Consider the following 20939-nt stretch of genomic DNA (forward strand, 5'->3'; position numbering starts at 1 on the left):
AACACTGACTAGCAGGAGCTGTCCAGAGTTTCAAGTAAGAATTTTTGCAACCCTAACCAGGAGATGCCAAGGACTTAAACTGGGATTTATTTATTTTTTTAATTCTCTGCCTAACAGCTATGTGGTGCACTTCTGATCCACAGTTTACATGGAGTTCTCTGTGGCTGTATGTCTGACTGGGAACTGTTCTTCCTCAGCCTTGTCTCTTTGGCCAGAGACCTGGTAGTTTACTTTCTCGTCTTCTTGCTTCTCTAGCTTTAGTTTTCCTTACCATGATCTTGGCTTCAAACCTTTCTTCCTTTATTCTGAACTTGCTTTGTTCTCAGTGTCTTGGCCTGGTTTCTGCAGCTTCCCTCCCGGTTCTAAGAAGATGATGCTGATGGCTGCTCTCTTCCCTTATACATTAGCTGCCTCTTTGTCCATAACCCAGTCTTCTCTCTGTGTCAGTTCTGAAACCAAGCTGGCTCATTTCTGGCTTCACTGCTGTCTCCAGCTTGTCTTGTTCTTAGGCTTGAAACTGGCTATGTGGAAATGTTTACTTTAATATAGGTTGTAAAATGTCTCAGGCACTTGGGGCCTGAAAATCTTTCATGCTTCAAACAAAATATTGGAGCCATTTTAGAAGAGGCTAAATGCATTTCCATATCGTGCTATGCCCGTGACTTGACATTTCTTTCAAACCCACTGATCTGTAGATGTGTGTTGTGAGTTGACACTGGTGCAAACAGCATTCTGGAGGCTTCATGGTGTGTGTGAATTGGCAGATTATTATTCTCCTTATGGTCTGGAAATTGTTTCACTGCTACTCAGCATGGGACTTGGGCGAGTTACCCACACCACAATTTATTGAGAGAGAACTTCCAGGCACCCACTGTGTTAAACATATTTTAATAATGCAGTGTTGTCTAATACAATACCAGACTTTCTATCAACTTCTTCCTTTTTAAACTTAGAGGGCTGCTGAACTGGAAACCGAAAACTTGTATAGTCTGTTTTGTTACTAGCTTGACACTAAAAGTGACCCTCTTGTTGAGTTTTATGTGAAGTTTGTGGGATGATTCGTCTTGCAGTTTTTGTTTAAATTGAGCAGTTGTGTATCAGTTGGCTTTAGGATAGAAATTAACTTATTGCATCTTTGTTGCTGGACTAACTGGAGGTATAAGACCAACAGTCAGCTTAGAAAAAGGCTTTGGATCATTCTTGCTGCTGGATTTTCTCATTTTCAGTCCTCTTATTGAACTTTTTCCTCGTGATAGATTGAAGTATTGAGATTCAGCTTGCAGCTGAAAGAATTAGAGTCCTGTAGATAAGCTGGTCAAATCACTGGATGGTTCTGTAAATCAGCTGCCAGCACACACCACCTTTGTTGAGTATCTTTGGAGCTGTATTTGGAATGATTAACAGATATTACTTCAATAATAACTTAAAAAACAAGCTATACATACACTGTCCAACCATTTTATTATCTTTTTAAGGTTAAAGTTAAGGTTCCCCTTGACAAATGTCCAGTTGTGTCTGACTCTAGGGTGCGGTGCTCATCCCCATTTCCAAGCCGTAGAGCCAGCGCTTGTCAGTAGACAGTTTCCGTGGAAATGTAGCCAGCGTGACTAGACACGGAACATCATTACCTTCCCACTGTGGTGGTACCTATTTACCTACTTGCATTTTAACATGCTTTCGAACGGCTAGGTTGGCAGGAGCTGAGACAAGCGACGGGAGCTCACTCCATTGCGTGGATTCAGTCTTACGACTGCTAGTCTTCTGACCTTGCAGCCCAGAGGCTTCTGCGGTTTAACCCACAGCACCACCATGTCCCCTGTATTTTGTTAGCTACAGTTGCACGAAAACGTTGGGACATAGATTAGGTTTACTAATCCATTTGGATTCGAAATAGCAAAGAATTATTATATTTATTATTATTATTCAAAAATACCAGGCACAGTGTGTTTTATCCACAAGCAAGATGTTTCATTTGCCAGATGTCTGTATTTTGTTAGTTTTTTTCAGTTCTTTATTTTCAATTCTGGCATCCCCTGGAATTGCAATGTCAATGATCCAGACATTTCTTTGTTCTATTACTTCTATGTCTGGTGTGTTATGTTCAAGGTATATAACAGTTTGGATCTGGAACTCTCATAAGATCTTGACTTCCTCATTTTCTGACACCTTCCCTACTAATGTTCCCATGTGTTTTTGGAGGCTGACAAGTTTAAATGTTTTTGCATAATGACAAGTGCAGTAATTATGCCACTTATGGCTTTGATTGTGTTTCCCCCATTCAGTTTTGATTTAAAGATTTTCCACAGTCTTTTGATATATTCCCTTTCTGTCCATTCTTTAACTTTTGTGTGCAGGATGTTATCTACTTCTAGTATTCCAAGGTATTTGTAATTATCATCACTTGATGGTAGTTTTATAACATCACAATTTTAAAAATCTTTTCGATCTAGTTTTTGAATCTTGCCCCATTGTATAGACAGAGCTGCAGATTTGTCAATTGCAAATTTCATTTGAATATCTTCACTAAATATTCACACTATGTTTAGCAATGATTCCCTCTCTGTAGAACTTTTTCATATAGTTTGAGGTCATCCATGTATAACAGATTATTGATTTTTCCTGCTTGTTCTCAAAGCATCATCATCAAGAAATTTCACACAATATTATAAGCAGTTGCAGTTCTTAGAAATCACAGCATCAAAGCTACAAAGAACAGCAATAAAGCATAAATACTGCACTGATATTTAACAGATACTTAGGATTTTGGTTAAAACTTGTATCTGTTATAGAATACCAGTCAATGTTTTCATAATTTTGATTGACTATTCCTGGTGGGTTGTTGTTGTTTACTGAGAAGGTTTGTTTTTATTTTGAATTGGTTATCTTCATGACCCTTTCTCTGCAAACACTTAAAAATGCATAAAGCCTCAGAAACCTGGTCCAACCAGAGTTAAAAAACTTTTTAAGTACTATTGATTACATTTCAATACTCTCTTGTACTAAATTCAGTACTTCACTGGTCTATTGAAATGAATTGTACTGTACAGCACTTAAATATCTGATACTTAACTTTCATTGGCAACTGTATCCATTATTTCTGAATACTTTAAGTACAGTATAAAAAGAACACACAGCTGTGGAAGCTCAGAGACAAAACTATAGGGAAGAGTTAAACCAGCAAAATTAGTTCTTTCATAGTTTTAAAATACTATTATCATTTGCTTAGGTCAGAATGGCAAAGAAGTTTCCTAAAAGGATAAAATCAACTTCGGGTTGATAACAAAGCCTTGAAAAGCTACTTTTAGTATTACATCTTCCTGACTTCCCAGCCAACACAGCCATGCTGGGTGTGGGACTCTGGGAACTGTATTTTGAAAGTTATATTTAAGAAAAATAACTTTATTGAGGCCTGACTCTATTGCCAGCTTCAGCTGATATGATTACAATTTATTTTGGGAGTTTAGGTTCCCACAGCTTCCTAAAGATCTCATGGATCCTTTATGAAATACTCAGCTTGTCAATTTAAAGAAAGGAAGAATATTTTTCTTTGTCTTTAAACTTTAAACAAATCGAATACCTTGTACAGAAATTTTTTATTTGCTCTGTTTTTGAAATTTTAAGTGAAGCACGGAGGCAACACACGGTGTTTGGAATACCGTATTTTTTTTCACTTAGTGATTTTTTTAAAAATCCCAATTCTAAAGCGCTGGAGACCCAGTTGCCATATTTTGGGGCAGGGCCTTGACAAACCAATTATTTTACTTTTCCACTTCTGACATGTGGCCAAAATCATGTTGCTTAGCGTAGTAAGTTGTAGGAGAGGCCTTCCTCTTGGTCCCATCACCTTCACAGGTGAATTTGGTGGGGACACAGGAGAGAGCCTTGTCTGTTGCTGAACCCAGACTTTGGAACTCCCTCCCACAAGAAGCTAGACTGGCCCCATCTTTGCTGTCCTTCCAGACAAAGATCTTTCTCCTCGGGTAAGCTTTCTCTGAGTGAATGGTTGCCAAGTGGATTTTTAAAAATGGACTGTTATACCTTACTGCATTGAATGTGTTTTGGTGTTGCTTATGCTTTTTGGTATTGCATTCATTGATCTGCTTAGTATTGCATACTCATTGTTACTAACTTAAATACTATCTTCTAATTGCTGTAAGCTGCCTTAGTCCTTTTTAAGGAGGAAGGTGGGTTAAAATATAATGAATTAATGAGTGAATGAGTGAATGAGTGAATGAATGAATGAATGAATGAATGAATGAATGAATGAATGAATGAATGAATGAATGACTACAGTAGGCCTATCTGAATCAATGAAATCTGTGGAAGAGTTGACTCGCTGTATCCCCGTTAATTCAGTGGGCCTACCCTGATTTGATTTATTTCTCTAAGTAACAGGATTTCAGCCAGTGTCTGGTAGATGAATTATGTTGGTATGCCTGATTTTAATACTACTGTAAGTCGCCTAGAGTGGTCGTAATGACCAGATAGGCAGGGTATAAATGGAATGAATAAAAATAAATACGTAAATAAATAAAGTACTTGACAAAATTTCCACTCCCTTTACATTTTGGGATGTGTCATCTGACAATAGTAATCACAATTTTATCTATAGGTGTAATAATTATACTGTATTTTCAGGGAAGTTGTTAAGTACCGTTGTGGTTTTACGCAGAGAACACTGAAACCATAGAACCATATTTGAACGTTTTAGGACTAACCTGTACATTGTAGACAGCATGTTATTATAAGAAGTAATTGCTCAAACAGCAACTGTGTGTGATTGTTATAGCAGGGTTTTTCCTTGCCTCTCTTATAATGTGCAAATGTAGTTTACTTTGTTTTTATGATTGGGCTTCATCCTGTATGTGTGTTCTTTTGTAAATCCTCAACATGAAAGACTGCCTCTGCCATATCTCTTGAACACTACAGTAATTGGGTTTCAGTTCTAATGGCAGGTTATCTGTAATGCATAGTTTGAGTTTTGATGAAGAGAATATGGGCAGCTGAGTGGGAAGATAAAAGGAATTCTAAATTGTTGGAAGGCAATATCACCTTCCTTCTAGAAATGGAAAACACTCGGTGCTATATTTGAAAATTTCAGTAAGTTCTCAATACAAACAGTTTCTCCTTGTCCTCCTTTCTTCCTCATTTTTTGTTTATGCTAGTAATAATCTTACACCTGCAGAGCTGAAGGGATCCTATGGACCATCAAGTCCACCTTCTATCAGTGATAGCAGACTAAATAAATAAACCTGCTGGCTGTATTATGCCCATGCTTGGGCTAAAATATTATTCTGCATTGACTAGCAGGGACCTTCAGGGCTTCAGATGTGAGTCAATAATATACAAGAGTTTCCAGATGGAGAAATTATGCCCCCTTTCTGCCTTCTGAAAATTAATCAACCTTTGGGCTCAATTGGCACAAGCAGTTCTAGTTCAAAGGGAGGAATTGCTTCTCAGTAGCGGAACACGTAGTCTGCATGAAAGAGGTGCCAAATGCAATCCTTCGCCATTTCCAGGTAGGGCAACAAGGAGTGGTGGCTGAAATCCTAGGGCGCAATCAATGCCAATACACAAAAATAAAGCTGAGCTGTAGGGGCCAATGGTTTATTAAAGGCAGCTTTCTGTGTACTTGGAAAAAGGGAAGTGCTGATCTTGTGTGAAACTTGGGCTGGTTGCAAAACAGTCTGCCAACACTGAATAGCCTGGCACCCACTAACATCATCTTTGCCATGTGTGTTCATGCAGAAGCACAATATATACAAACAGCTACTTGAAATACATCAGACAAACACACAGCTGTTCATTTAGGATGATGGAGCATGTGGCATTAATATGACCACAGTGTGTCAATGATTGGATGAACCTATCAAAATTGACTAAAGGCTTTCCAAACCATGGCTTGTCAGCTAAACTGAATTAACATGAGGATGTTTGCAAAAAGAAAAGTTCCTTTCCTCTCCTTCCAACCGGACCCTCCTCCGATTCTTGTCATAAAGCTTCCCAGAGAGTGCGGGGTGTGTTAAACAATGGAAAAGAGAGCTACTAGGAAAGGAGATAGTATCTCTTCCATGAACTTCCATAAGTTGTGTCAGGTTCCAAATCCGATTTGGGGAACATTGTCTGGTGACCCAGACTGTGCCTCCTTGGTTCCCTCCAGGCTTGGTTCCCTCTATGATGATGACGATGAAAATACGTAAAATACAGTGAATCACTAGATGCCACCATAAGTATATTCCATATTCCAAAGCATAAATAGTTATACACACAATGTGTTTTGTCAGGAGGAAGATGGCCTCTGAGCTATTTGGATAAAGGGTCAGAAAATGAAATTTTAATATAGGTCTGTCCACCATGGAGTAACAAAGTGTTATGAAAAGGTCATCCATCTGCCTTTAATGAATAAACAGAGCATTTTCTTCTTTTATAAGGTTGCGTGTCTAGCACACGTGTTCAATGATAATTGGCCTCTTAACTGCCTCAGGGCCAGTTTCTGCTCCTGTGAGAGGATAGCTTCATGTCGAAGTAACTTTGGCTGGGATGGTTGGATTCTCTCAGAACCCTTGTTCCGTTTTTTTAAGGCACACATATATCCGCAGATGTCAGTTTCTGAACCCCTAGCTCAGGGATGAGAATGGAGCCGAGGTGCAAGGTACTTAGGAAAGTCCCCAAATCATTAGAGCCAGTGAGACAGAACAAAAACATGTGCCACTATTGTAAATTAGGGTTTTTTTTTTACATCTCACTTCTCTTTAGACTAGTTCTAAAAGCAGCTCTTCCCCACCCCCAGCCCAGCAGACCTCAAGTATGACAACAGGAAGAGTTTATAAGGTTGTCATGCAGTCGATGCAAGGAAATGGAACATGTGAAGCAGAAGGAAATCTGAAAAGCTGCCTGCTTTCAGGAGATACTGAAATCTAAATCCTAGTTTCAGTCTGCTCTATGGTTCATAGGAATACTAGAGGCCATATTTTGCTGGCCAGATTATTGATTCATCCTGGATTCATCTTATATTACAGTACTTGCTTTATCTAGCAGTGGCTCAGATTCTCAGGTCAAATGTCTTTGATTGATTAGAGCATCCAATAAGGAAGGGTACTACATCAAAATTATAAACAATAGTAGAAACAATAAACCAACTGATTGGAGACAACAAATCTTTTTTTTAAAAAAAATAGAAACATTGCAAAGAATAAAAACACCTCGGCACAGTGAGACAGAATTCGTAGGAAGATAAGAATACTAAGATCTAAAGCTCTAGAAATAGTTCTTAAAATGCTGAGGAAATAAAAATGTCTTCCTCTGGTGCTAAAAAGAATGCCAGATGGGCCTTTTAAAGGAAGTAATTTCATCAATGTGGTGCCACCACTGAAAAGCCCTTTGTCTTTTCACAACCTTCCTTATTTTGTTTGGGAAGGGCACCTGGATGGTGTTTTTTTTTCCAGATTTTGTCCATGAGGTACGAGTAAATAAATACAGGAGCAGATCCTCTTTTAGGTGACGTAGTTATGCTACACTGTGTGGGATTTTTTGGGGGTCACCTTTCCCTTTAAGTGGCAGAGTGGATTTGAATTAAATCAAATTGATAAAAATCTGCTGCTTGGATTCTTAGGGTTACATATCCATGCAGCTTAATTTTATCACATTTAGTTGTGTGTGGGGAGATGACCTCCCAAAGGTACTAAAATTCTTCAGAGTTTCCCTCAGGGTGGATAAGAATAAATTCTTTTTAAAACTCAAATTGATTTACGTCATGGTTTAAATCATAATTAAAATTTTTAAAAATCAGTTTTTTGACCAATTTTTTTAAAATTGATTTTTTATTTAAATCGTGACTTACATCATTTCGAATAAAAAAATCATTGGTTCTTGTCTACCCTTTGGGAAATTCTAATTTGGGGATTGATGGTGGCCAGTTGCCATGGCAAAAAAGGCAGCAGGGGATTTCATGATCTCTTACTTATTACTACAACAGAAACATTGGAAATTTTCCAGCTCTCTCAAAATTGCTTTTATAGGGCTCCAAAGGAGTCTACCAGTCCAGACATAAGAATCAGAGCCCAGGTCGTTTTGCAACTCAACTCTATTGAACTAGATAATAAAGCAACTACATGCTGTTCAACCATATGAACCTTCAAATAACCCCCCTCTATCAGTAGACTCTTGGGCACTCGGTCAGTCTGCCCAAGACTTACTGCACCCTTACTCACTATCCGGATTCATCGCTATGCGGGGGAGGGAAACCCCATAGGAACGCATTAAACTCCTATTGGGGAAAAACTCACCGCTATGCGGAGAATCCTCCATCCAGCCGCCATTTTCGCCACCTGGTTTGCGTGGGCAGGGCACGAAAACGCTGTGGGTGGCCATTTTGTTGATCCGGCAGCCATTTTGGAACCACCGATCAGCTGTTCCCAAAATATCGCAATTAAAAGATCGGTAAGCGAAACGCTTACCGATCATCGCAATGCGATCACATTAGCGATCGGAAAAAAGTCCCTATGCGGATTCGTCGTTAAACGGTGCGCTCGTTAAGCGAGGCACCACTGTATGTCCCACCATGTGGACTAAAGAAAATCTAGTAAGTGGCAGAGAAAATGCTATTGAAGTGACTCACTTCAGATCAAAAAACAGTCTAACCATTTTAACATTTTAAATTTCTTGATCTTTATCTATATTTCATATACATCCATAATTTCAGAGTGTGAAATGCTCTGATATGAAGAAAGCAAGCAAGCCAAAAAGTATATGCTGACCTTTGGCAAGTTTATAACTAGTGTTCAATTTTACTCTGTCCTACCTCCATAGCCATGACCATATGGCTTGAATACTATCTATTTTGCATTCAAAGAAGTGGATTATGAATGCTCATGCCAAATAATTTTTTTAAAATATTGTGTAATTATTCATACTGTAGCCATGTGCCTCTGCAGGCATAAAAATAGCCTTTTATCAAAAATGGTTGTCGAAGCAACCATTATTTGAAGAAGGGGCGACAGAGGCAATTTTTCTGCTCTTGAAGCTGCATGGACACACTCCACCCATGGGGGGGGGGGGGAAAGAACAAAAACTGGAAATAAAAACAAAACCTATAGTTTTGGAAATCTAGATTTGAAAAATGGAGAATAGGGTTGGCTGCTAAACAATGGAAAAGGGGTCTGTAACTGGTTTAAAATGCAAATCACTGCGCTTGGAAACTTCTTGGTTGGTTCCATTACTGGCCAGACTACTGATTTTGGATTGGATCTCACCTAGGAGAGTCTCGAAGGCTTTTGGTCCGTTCTCTTCAAATGCTTTAACCTAAGGAGATGATGGAAGGTTCAAAAACCAGTTTTTATGAAGTCTATTTATAACCTGAGCTCTGCCTATAAAGATGGTACACTTATCTGCACTTGAATTTGGGCAATTAATGTATTTATTTTCCTAATGGCTATTTGCTAAACAATAGATTTGTTCGTTCTGGAGGGAAAATGTCAAACCAAAAACGCAGAGTAGCTTCCTGCACATAAGCTCTCTATTTTGGTAAAGCTTCCTTTTCCTGTTTGGTTACAAGACTCTGTGTAAACTTTCAAGTCAAACTGCTTGACTTGCTTCATGTTCTACTTTTTAACGTGGTAAAATCATAGAGACTACACGCTGAATGCTACAATTGTCCTGGACAGGCTGCTGGTGTTTTTTTGGTTCTTTTTTCTTAGAACATACACAAAATTTAGTTTTGTGATGGCAATGAGGTAAGTTTTGAAAAAAACTTAATTAACAATATTTGGCACAAATTCACTGCAGAAAAATAGCCCGGCTTTATGAAGGATGGCAGTTCCTGTTTGATCAGGATCAATGAGAAAGCAAGTTTGATGTTTTTGGTTTGTTACTGCATGCAATCTGGGAGTGTGTGTAAAAGAGATGGAGAAATTGAGATTTCCAGACAATGAGTAAAACTTGGTTATTTTGCCTTCTTGTGCATCTCCAGTGTTTAATCAGTTTCAGTGAAATTTATTAGAAGTGAATCCTGTTCACCTTCAGCCTTATAACATATGATATGGTTTGAATGTTATTTTATGTGATTTTGTCTGTGGTAAAATTTTGTCTGTGGTAAAATTTTACCCTCAGTTCTGCCAAGTGCTGTTGTTGGGTTGGCTTGGCTATTAAATTGTGCATAAAATGGTGACAGTGTTGGTTACTGGTTTCAACATATTTCAGTTATGATCAAAAGCAGTCCAGCTGCACAGATTTAAGACCTGCCTATCCAGTTAATCAAGTAAATTTGTAGACATAAATTAACGGCTCATTGGATATTACTCTTTTTTTGTGAATGTTTATTAATGACATGGATGTAAATTAAATTTAAGGAATTTGCTTAAAAGTGTTTTTTTTTTTTAAAAAAAATTAACACCAGTATGTTTTCTAGTACCAAAAGTAGTTGATACTACTAGTTTTGTTCAGCCAAAAATATGCTCTTAATGTAAATTGTACAGCTTAATTCAGTAGTTTAAACTACAACTTTAAGTTTGGTTTAAAAGTCCTTTAGAAGCCAGAAGATGAGAGTAGCAACTAGCAGTTCCAACACTTGTTCCCATCACTGGTGTGCTTAGTTTCCTCCTGGTAGGTGGCTCTCCCTGGCCACTTCCCTGGAGTCTGGAGAAGCGGCAAGGAACAATTCAGTCACTGTTCACTATGATTTCTTTATTCTTCTTTTGTTCCACATCTATGAAGAAACCATGCACTGCTAGAGAGAGGGGATTGATAGGTACTGATGCTGAGGGAGAAGCGGAAGAAGGCTGCTGCTTTTACAGTTGGAAAGGCTACCTACCGCAGTCATTCAGAATCTTTTTACACAAGGAACCTCTTCTGTGGCCTTGAGCACAGTGCTGGTTTTAATCTATACGGCCCTAAACAGCTTGGGTTCAAGCTCTCTAAAACAGTGGTCCTCAACCTTGGGCCTCCAGATGTTCTTGGACTATAACATCTGGACCAGAAGCCCAAGGTTGGGTGGGGACCACTGCTCTAAAAGATTGTATCTCTCTTTAGAAGCTTACACGAGTATTAAGATCAGCAGGAGAGGCCTTCTTTGTGGTCTCACCACGCTCACAAACACAATTGTTGGGGACACAAGAGAGGGCCTACTTTCTTGCTGCTCCCAGACTCTGCAACTCCTTCGTGTAGGAAGCTGTCTTTGTTTCTCCTTCTTTAAGTAGACAAAGACCTTCTGTTCAGGTAGGCCTTCCTATAATGACTTGTTGACCAAGAGATCATTTTATTCTGTGTTTTACTTGTATTTTTTATCTTGCTCTTATTATGAGTTGTAATAACATTCATTTAATGCTTTTGTAATATTGTAACAATTTATTATTTGGTTTTTAACATTGTTTCTTCTAATACGGTACACTATTTATTTATTTATTGTATTTATTTATTGTATTTATACCCCGCCTATCAGTCATTTCGACCACTCTAGGCGGCTTGGATCCTTTAGAAGAATGGCGACATAGAAATATACATCCTGTTATTTTGTGAAGAACATGATTCTTAGGCGTCAAAATTAATTCCTTAACATGAATACTTAAAAATGGAGAAATTAATAATTTATTGTTAAGGTTAGGAAGGATGGAATGCAGTTTGTTGTGTTATTGTTAATTAACCTATTAAAGTGCTACCCTGTTTCCCCAAAAATAAGACTTAACCTGAAAATAAGCCCTAGTAGGATTTTTCAGGATGCTCGTAATATAAGCCCTACCCCAAAAATAAGCCCTAGTGAAACCCTGCCCTCCACCTTTGTGCAGCATTGTGCAGCAACCAGAAGATGACATGACTGTATTTGAATAAATGTAGATTTTTGTCCATGGAAAAAATAAAACATCCCCTGAAAATAAGCCCTACAGTGTTTTTTGGAGCAAAAATTAATATAAGACCCTGTCTTATTTTCGGGGAAACAGAGTAGTTTAGAAATCATTCAATTGACAGAGAGTGGCATTTTTACTGTCACTATTATCCTAAGTGGCACATTTTGTTACTGTCTGCTTTGAAAGGGTTCATTTTGTAGTGTTTTTTTTTTTTAAAGTTGTCTTTCCACTCAGCCTGGCACTTTCCCGTTACGTTGGGTACCTTTGAGAAAGGTGGAGGTTCCTAGAATAGACAGTGAAGGTAATTTGAATCCTCTTCCCTTGATTTGTGAACCTGATAAATAGCTGTAGCTTCTCAGAGCTTAGAAATGTTATTTTTTTATAGAATCATAGAATAATGGAGTTGGAAGGGGCCTATAAGGCCTCCCACCAAATTCCCCAAAGATGCCTTTAATCAGTGGCAGTTCGCTGATGTTGATGACATAATCACCATTGCGTACACAAAGCTGTGCAACAGGATTTGGACTACAGTTCCAAATTATCCATTTTTTACTTCTCAACTACAGTGGGGTCTTGACTTAAGAACGGCTTGAGTTAAGAACATTTTGACTTAAGAACCACTCTCATAGGAGAATATTGACTTGACTTACATACTTAGATTTGAGTTAAGAACTAAAAAAAACCCACGTGGGAGGCAGAGAAAGTGGAAAATGTGAACTTTCAGTTAACTGTTGACCAGTGAAAAGGGTGCCTGTCTGCTTCCTCACTCCTCCCAGCGTTTAGAGAGTGGATTGGGAGACAGGCTTCAGACTGCCTGGTACTATAGTGCCTGGACTGTATTTTCCCTGCCTTCCCTGAACCTTTCTTGACCTAAGAAAAAAGAAAAAATATCCCCCTCCAGTGGTCGAAGGCGGAATAGCAGCTTCCCATTAGTTTCTATGGACGGAAAAGAGCAGATACGGATCAAATGGTTTTCAATGCATTCCTATGGGAAATGCAGATTTGACCTGAGAACTTTTTGACTTGAGAACCGCCTTCCAATACGGATTAAGTTCTCAAGTCAAGACCCCACTGTATCTCATTTCAGCTCACAAGACCCAAAATTTTGAAGAGTTCTCATCCTAGAATCCCTCTGAATCTAGTTGAGAGATTCTGAAAGTTGTAGTCTGAAAGAATGACCTTTGCATCTTCTCTGCAACTTCTGAGCCCATATGGACCTAGAATATAGTGCCATATTATTTTATGTGGTCAGTTTGCCATCAGATGTTCGCCAGATCTTTCTACTTAGCACACACCTCTTCTTGCTGCCACTGAGAGATGATTTCTCATATTTCTCGACTTTGCCAAACTACCTCTGCACTTGCCAACCTGATCTTTTGCCTTCTTTGCGTCCACCAGTACAGTACTCTTGATCAGATGGCTAAAAGCTCAGTAATGCACACCTGGGATGAACCACTCCCAGAAGTAGTTTCATGAGATTTGATGTGAGGGAGGATGGAGAAGTGAGAGAGGAGAGATTTACATTTCACCTCATAATATGCCTCCTGCCACCCTTTGCTACTGCAGTGAAATAACTGAAGGCACTGGCTGAACAGCTCTCAGAACCGATTTCTTGAAATCATGGGAAATGGAGGCCCAATACTGTCCCTATCTTCAAAAAGGGTAAAAAAGAGGAACTTGGGAACTACAGGCCAGTCAGCCTGATATCAATCCCAGGCAAAATTCTGTAACAGATCATAAAGCTGTCATTGTGCAAGCACCTAGAAAACAATGCAGTAATAACTAGAAGCCAACACGGATTTGTCAAGAACAAATCCTGTCAGACTAATTAGCAAGCTAGCTAGGTGTTGGCTGGATAGATCAAGTGTCAGGTGGATACACAGCTGGCTAAAGAATCGTACTCAGAAGATGATGATTAATGGGTCCTTCTCTAACTGGGAGGATGGAACAAGTGGGGTATCCCAATGCTCAGTCTTGGGCCCGGTGCTCTCCAGTTATTAATAAGTAAACTCTAAATTTGCAGATGATACCAAATTAGGCGGAATAACTAATACCCTAGAACAGTGGTCCCCAACCTTGGGCCTCCAGATGTTCTTGGACTACAACTCCCAGAAGCCTTCACCACCACCTCTGCTGGTCAGGATTTCTGGGAGTTGAAGTCCAAAAACATCTGGAGGCCCAAGGTTGGGGACCACTGCCCTAGAAGACAGGAACAAAATTCAAAATGACCCTGATAGGTTGGAGTACTGAGCTGAAAGCAAGAGAATGAAATTCAACAGGGTTAAGTGCAAAGTCCTGCACCCCGGAAAAAGAAACCAATTGCACAGTTACAAGACGGGGGATACCTGGCTCGGCAAAACTATGAGCGAGAAGGATCTTGGAATTGTCATAGATCACAAGCCAAATCTCAACCAACAATGTGATGTGGCTACAAAAAAGGCAAATGCCATTTTAGGCTACATTAATAGAAGTATAGTTTCCAAATCCTGTGAGGTGCTAGTCCCGCTCTTCAGCACTGGTTAGGCCTCACCTTGAGTATTGTGTCCAGTTCTGGACACCACACTTCAAGAAGGATGCTAACAAATTGGAACAAGTACAGGAGGGCAACCAGGATCATCAGGGAACTGAAAAGCAAGCCTTATGAGGAAAGGCTGAAAGAATTGGGCATGTTTAGCCTTGAGAAAAGAAGGCTGAGGGGTGATATGATAGCACTTTTCAGATACTGTATTTGAAAAGCAGTCATACAAAGGAGGGGCAAGGTCTGTTCTCGATCATCCCAGAGTGCAGGACACTCAATAATAGGCTTAAGTTAATGGAAGCCAGATTTTGGTTGAATATCAGGAAAAACTTCCTAACTGTTAGAGCAGTACGATAGTGGAACCAGTTACCTCGGGAGTTGGTGAGTGCTCCAACACTGGAGGCATTCAAGAAAGACTTAGATAATCACCTGGCAGCTATGCTTTGATATGACTTGATGGCCTTGTAAGCCCCTTCCAACTTCACTTTTCTATGATTCGATTCTGTCTCTAAATTTACCTTGTTGTGCATTGATGTTGTAGGATGGAATACACCTAGCATTAAGATTCTAGCCTCAGTTCCAAAACCAGTAAGATCCTGTTGCTTGATATAGTAAGTTGCAACTAGAATAGGCCCAGAGATCTAAGTCCTCTGTAAGTTCCTCTGATTCACTGGGCCTACTCTAGTTGTGTACAGTAAGTCACAGAATGTCAGCCATTGAATGTTGTTAACATTTATAACTTGCTCCTGTTGCTACTATATTCTCTCTCTTGTCTTCTTTGTGTTCAAGACAAAGGGAAGTCATTTTGTCATTTACAGCAACAAGCTGGTCTCACTGCTACATGTTACAAGTGGTTTCGTTTTGTATATTTCATGGTTGATGAGGAGGACATTGTACCGGCTTTAATCTAGTGGAAGTATATTAACAATATTAGTCAGTGCTTGACATTGCTCCTGGACCCAGTGTGGCTTCTTGATATCTAGTGAAGTATGGCCGATGCTGCCTTGTTATCAATGTTGACTGATATACCAGCTACACCTTTTTTTAAATGGAGAATAAGAAAAAGTCACAAAAAATGTATAACAGCTATAGTTCATAGTCTATAGTTCATAGTCTATTTTCAAGCAGTTGTTTCTCACCTTTAAACTTTGAGCATCACAATCCTGAACATTTTACTTACAGTTTACTTATTGTTAGGGGGATTTAATTCCTTGTCAGGTGTTTACAGGATTGCAGCTTAAGAAGTCTTTGTTGGGAATAGCATGAACTTTCTTTGTGGTGGATGATCTTCTTTATAAAAGTTTCATCCAAGAAAAATAAGACAGGTTGACACTTCTTGAACTAAGCCTCTTGACACGCTTGAGTCCATCTTGTTAAGTCTCTAAGGAATTTCTGCGGCTTGTTGCCAAAGATCTCTCCTAGTTTGTCTCAGCTCTAGGAAACAACAGTGGAGTGAGAGCACTTTGGATATTATATTCGCGAAGGCTTTCACGGTTGGGATCTAATGGTTGTTGTGGGTTTTTCGGGCTCTTTGGCCGTGTTCTGAAGGTTGTTCTTCCTAACATCTCACCAGTCTCTGTGGCCGGCATCTTCAGAGGACAGCACTTCAGAGGACAGAGTGCTGTCCTCTGAAGATGCCGGCCACAGAGACTGGCGAAACGTTAGGAAGAACAACCTTCAGAACACGGCCAAAGAGCCCAAAAAACCCACAACAACCACTTTGGATATTCTTGACCAAAAAGATACGCAGCTTAACAAAATATTGTCTGCCTATTCCAAACCCTGTGAGTTATGATTTGCACTGTGAGAATTGTATATCTAGGCAATATAATTTATTCCAGGTACCGAAAAAAGTAGAGTTATTTTGGTTTTGAGAATTAGTGCAGTACGCATAGTGAATGAAGTATCAGACAAGGATTCAAGAGCTCTGTGCAGTGAGGAATGACAGTAGTAAACTGCTCCTTGAATATCTCACATTCCCTGAAAACCCTATTAGGATTTGTATAAATCAAAAGTGAATTGATGGTACATAGCAACAATAATGACGGCTTGCCGAAGGCCAGATGCTGAATTAATTGGTGAGGTATTCTTAGCATGTAAATGCCTGCATCATTATTTTGCACCTGCCTTCGAGTGGCAGGATCCAGGGTTCCAGTAAAGAAAACCCTGCAAACCTGAAATATGTCCACCTCATTGTATTTGCTGTCTGCTTCTTCCTGCCCTCCCTTCTCTCTGGGATGAAAACTACTACAGTGGTGCCTCGACGTACGACCATAATCTGTTCCAGAATATGAGCATAACTCAAAATGGTCGTAAGTCGAAGCACCATTTCCCATTGAAATGCATTGAAACCCTATTAATCCGTTTTGGCTGGAAAAAAATGCCAAATAAAATAAAATAAAACAAAAACACAGCCAGCCCCAGCAGAATGCTATGGGGCTGGGGAAAAAAACACACAATCCCTACCCCAGCCAGACCCAATGGAATGCCATGGGGCTGGGAAAAAAAATACACAAAAAGACAAAAAAATCACAGCACAGAAACATAATCCCCCCCCAAAAAAAAACACCCAAGCCCACCTTACTCAGGAGCAGAAAGCAGCTCCAGGCAGTCCCGAAGCCTCCTTCGACACACTCACTCTAACCACTGGGGTGAAAGAGTTACAAAGAAACAGCTTCTTCACCTACCAACGGTTATCAAATTTGAATTCCCCGCCTTTTCCCCCCTGCCTTTTTCCTGTCACAACTCGAAGCTCCGTCCTCAAGTTGAATCAAAATTTTGCGGCTGGAGCTGGTCGCAAGTCAGGACGTTCGTAAGTCGAGGCACCACTGTACGTGAATGGTTGACTGCACTTGTTTGTAAGGAGAAAATTCTAGTTTATAACTGAATTTGTTTTTTCTTGGATGGATGTTTGTTTGTTTGTTTATTTATTTATTTTATTTTATTTTATTTTATTTTATTTTATTTATATCCCGCCTGTCTGGTCAACTAAGGACCACTCTAGGCGGCAGTTGTGTAAGATATACTTTAAAAGCCATTCTTAATTCTTCCCTGCAGTTGTTGCTACTATTTTGGGCCCCCGTCACATCAGTTTCATGCATGAGGTCTGTGGTATAAGCAGCTTGTGCCTTCTTGACTTTCTCATAGCACATTAGAGTTTGCATAGCAGGACAACCACATATCCTGTGCAATGTCATTTTTCACGCATCACCAGCAGCAAATGACATTTATAGCAGCCCTAACTGGCCATTCTAGCGCTGATTTCCTGTAGGGTCGGAAAAATATTAAGTATCTTGTCTAAATGTATGCTGTTACCTTGTCCACCTATAATGCTTAAAAAGGAATGCTGGTTAACCGGCAGAAATTAAACCTGTTGCATCCTTATCATATAAGACTGAAAGAACTATTATTTTCAGATGCCTTTTGAACTGCAGAGTCAGTCCATGTTACTGGCAAGCAAAATTCCTTGTGTTAGATTTATGGTATAATCCTGCTCACAAATGTACTGGCTGTAGGGACTTTTGAAGAGAGAATAATATTTTATGCAGTAGAAATTAGCATATATTCTCAGACATACTGCAGACAGAATCCCTTCTTCTCTGAGGTCTCAGATATCTGCTGGGAACCTGCCAGTGTAACTATTGTGTTGGCTAAGATCAGAGGCAAAAGGACCGAAAGAGGTCTGGAAAAAAGGGGTGAGATGAATGATGTTGTAGTTGTAGAAGAGGTAGCCGTGTTGGTCTATGCAAGCATTATAGGTTAAAAAAAAATTAAAATAAAATCAAAGACAAATCTCAACAGCATCTTAAAAAGCGGAGACATCACCTTGCCGACAAAAGTCCGCATAGTCAAAGCTATGGTTTTTCTTGTGGTGATATATGGAAGCAAGAGCTGGACCATAAAGAAGGCTGACTGCCGAAGAATTGATGCTTTTGAATTGTGGTGCTGGAGGAGGCTCTTGAGAGTCCCCTGGACTGCAAAGAGAACAAACCTATCCATTTTGAAGGAAATCAATCCTGAGTGCTCACTGGAAGGACAGATCCTGAAGCTGAGGCTCCAATACTTTGGCCATCTCATGAGAAGAGAAGACTCCCTGGAAAAGACCCTGATGTTAGGAAATTGTGAAGGCAAGAGGAAAAGGGGATGACAGAGGACGAGATGGTTGGACAGTGTCGCCGAAGCTACCAACATGAATTTGACCCAACTCCAGGAGGGAGTGGAAGACAGGAGGGCCTGGCATGCTCTGGTCCATGGGGTCACGAAGAGTCAGACACAACTAAATGACTCAACAACAAAAAAACTGTTATATTCCAATGTGAGTTTTCGTGAACCAGTCCACTTACTCAGACATAATAAGAAGGAGATATAACATGGCAAATATTCATATGATGTCCAATGCAAATCTCCTCCTTCCGAGCAGACAGGCACTATGTTAGTGCAAAATTTGTCCAGGGTCATTTAGCCTTAAGGATCATAGAATCATAGAACCTTTGAGTTTGAAGGGCCATTGAGTCCAACCCCTCTGCTCAGTGCAGGAATCCAAATCAAAGCAGATATCTCAGATGGTTATCCAGTTCCTCCAGCATTGAAACTCATCACTTCCAGAGTTAATTGGTTGCATTGTCGTACTGCTCTAACAGTTAAGACGTTTTCCCTGATACAAGTGGGGTCTCGACTTACGAACGGCTCGACATATGAACGTTTCGACTTACGAACCGCTCTCATATGAATATATGGACTCGACTTACGAACTTAAATTCGAGTTATGAACTCTTTTTTTCCTTTTTTTTAAAGCTAAGTCATCTTAGGTTAAAAGGAAAAAAGAAAAAATATCCCCCTCTAGTGGCAGAAGGCGGAATAGCAGCTTCCCATTAGTTTCTATGGACGAAAAGAGCAGATACGGATTAAATGGTTTTCAATGCATTCCTATGGGAAATGCAGATTCGATTTAAGAACTTTTTGACCTGAGAACTGCCTTCCAATACGGATTAAGTTCTTAAGTCGAAACCCCACTGTATTCAGTTGAAATCTGGCTTACTGTAGCTTGAACCTATTATTATGTGTTCAGAACTCTGAGGTGACAGAGAACAGATCCTGCCTCTCCTCTTTATGACTACTTTGCAGCACCCCTAGGTAGAAAACACTTTGGATTCATCACAGCTTCAGCCTCGTTGGTCTTCAACCATGTTGCCTAGTAAGAATTGCACTCCTGGACTAATGGGTTCATAACCTTATTATTGCTGTGTAGTCACATGAGTCTATTACTGAAGAGGACCCAGAAAGTATGCTGTTGCACCTCCTTGCACAGTCTCCATGGTGTTGCATGCAATGTTCTTTCTTGTTGCCTTTGAAGCCCTAGCAACCTTTTCAGGCTTGACAAAAGGCACAAGTAGCTTTTATAGAGGATAAGTGCATGGCTTTTCCACTAGTTGCAGCTTAACATAAGAACATAAGAAGAGCCCTGCTGGATCAGGTCAAGGGTCCATCTAATCCAGCTTCCTGTATATCTCAGTGGCCCTACCAGATGCCTCTGGGAGCACACGAGACAACTAGATACGTGTCTCCTGATATCACAGCCCTGCAACTGGCATTTTGAGGTACCTTCCTTTTAAACCTAGAGATTATACTTCCCCATTATGGCTTGTAACCTGCAATGGACTTTTCCTCCAGAAATTTATCCAATCCTCTTTGAAGGACATCTAAGCCAGATGCCATCATCACATCATGTTGCAAGGAGTTCCACAGACTAACAACATGCTGGGTCAAAAAAGATTTTCTCTGTTCTCACTTTCCCAACATGCAATTTGAGTGGATGTTCCCTTGTTCTAGTATTGTGTGAGAGGGAAAAGAGCTTCTGTCTATCCACTTTATCCACCCCCTGCATTATTTTATACATCTCAATCATGTCTCCTCTCAGGGGCCTTTTCTGTAGACTAAAGAGCCGCAAACACTGTAGCCTTTCCTCATAAGGGAGGTGCCCCAGCCCAGTCATCATTTGAGTCGCTCTCTTCTGCACCTTTTCCAGTTCCACTGTGTCCTTTTTGAGGTGTGGCGACCTTAGATACAATTAATATTAAATTTGATTTGTTACCATTAATGCTAATTAAGAAATTAATTTGCTAATGTTAATTGTTTGGGTATAACTTACAATACTTATTTGCAACATTAATTTCTAATGTTATAATAACATGCTAGTTTTAATTTAAAAAAAGTAATCCATTACAGTTACCAAAAATAGTACAAACCTTCAAACAGCCTCTGAACCTAGTGTTTCAAATACTAGGATAAATGGGGATGGAGCACCATGTGTTCTCAACATTGTACTCTTCCAGGAACAAGTAATTGTAATACTAGCAGGTTAAACAAAATAATGAGCAACAAACTGTTTTTCAAAAGTAACTTGCCAAGTTTCAGCTGGGTCCAAAACTTCTTAGAGAACAAGGATGTGAAATCTGTCTGAAATAAATAACAACCACGCTGGTTTGACTGAAACGAGGGAGACCTATATGGAGAGGTGGTTTGTTTTTTTTTGCCACTGTGACTCATTTCTTGCCAGATGTGGAAGCAGGCATGTGGCTGCTCTC

General features: G+C 39.7%; 1 protein-coding gene across 13 annotated transcripts in view; it reads left to right on the forward strand.

Annotated features, from left to right (window-relative positions):
- The window catches only part of EVL (Enah/Vasp-like), a 180594-nt gene that overhangs the window by 71983 nt on the left and 87672 nt on the right, over positions 1 to 20939 (forward strand). For 4 of the 13 annotated variants that reach the window (XM_072986652.2, XM_072986661.2, XM_072986662.2 and 1 more), the window contains exon 1: positions 9549 to 9731. The exons of 8 other annotated variants lie outside the window; for them this stretch is intronic. In XM_072986652.2, coding sequence (XP_072842753.2) covers positions 9721 to 9731 — 11 coding nt within the window. In that variant the 5' untranslated portion in view covers positions 9549 to 9720. Of the gene's footprint in view, positions 1 to 9262; positions 9377 to 9548; positions 9732 to 20939 lie in introns of those variants that run through there. One more of the 13 variants, XM_072986658.2, reaches the window with a different exon arrangement.

The sequence above is a fragment of the Pogona vitticeps genome, chromosome 1 (assembly GCF_051106095.1).
Source record: "Pogona vitticeps strain Pit_001003342236 chromosome 1, PviZW2.1, whole genome shotgun sequence".
In the NCBI taxonomy this organism is placed as follows: Eukaryota; Metazoa; Chordata; class Lepidosauria; order Squamata; family Agamidae; genus Pogona; species Pogona vitticeps.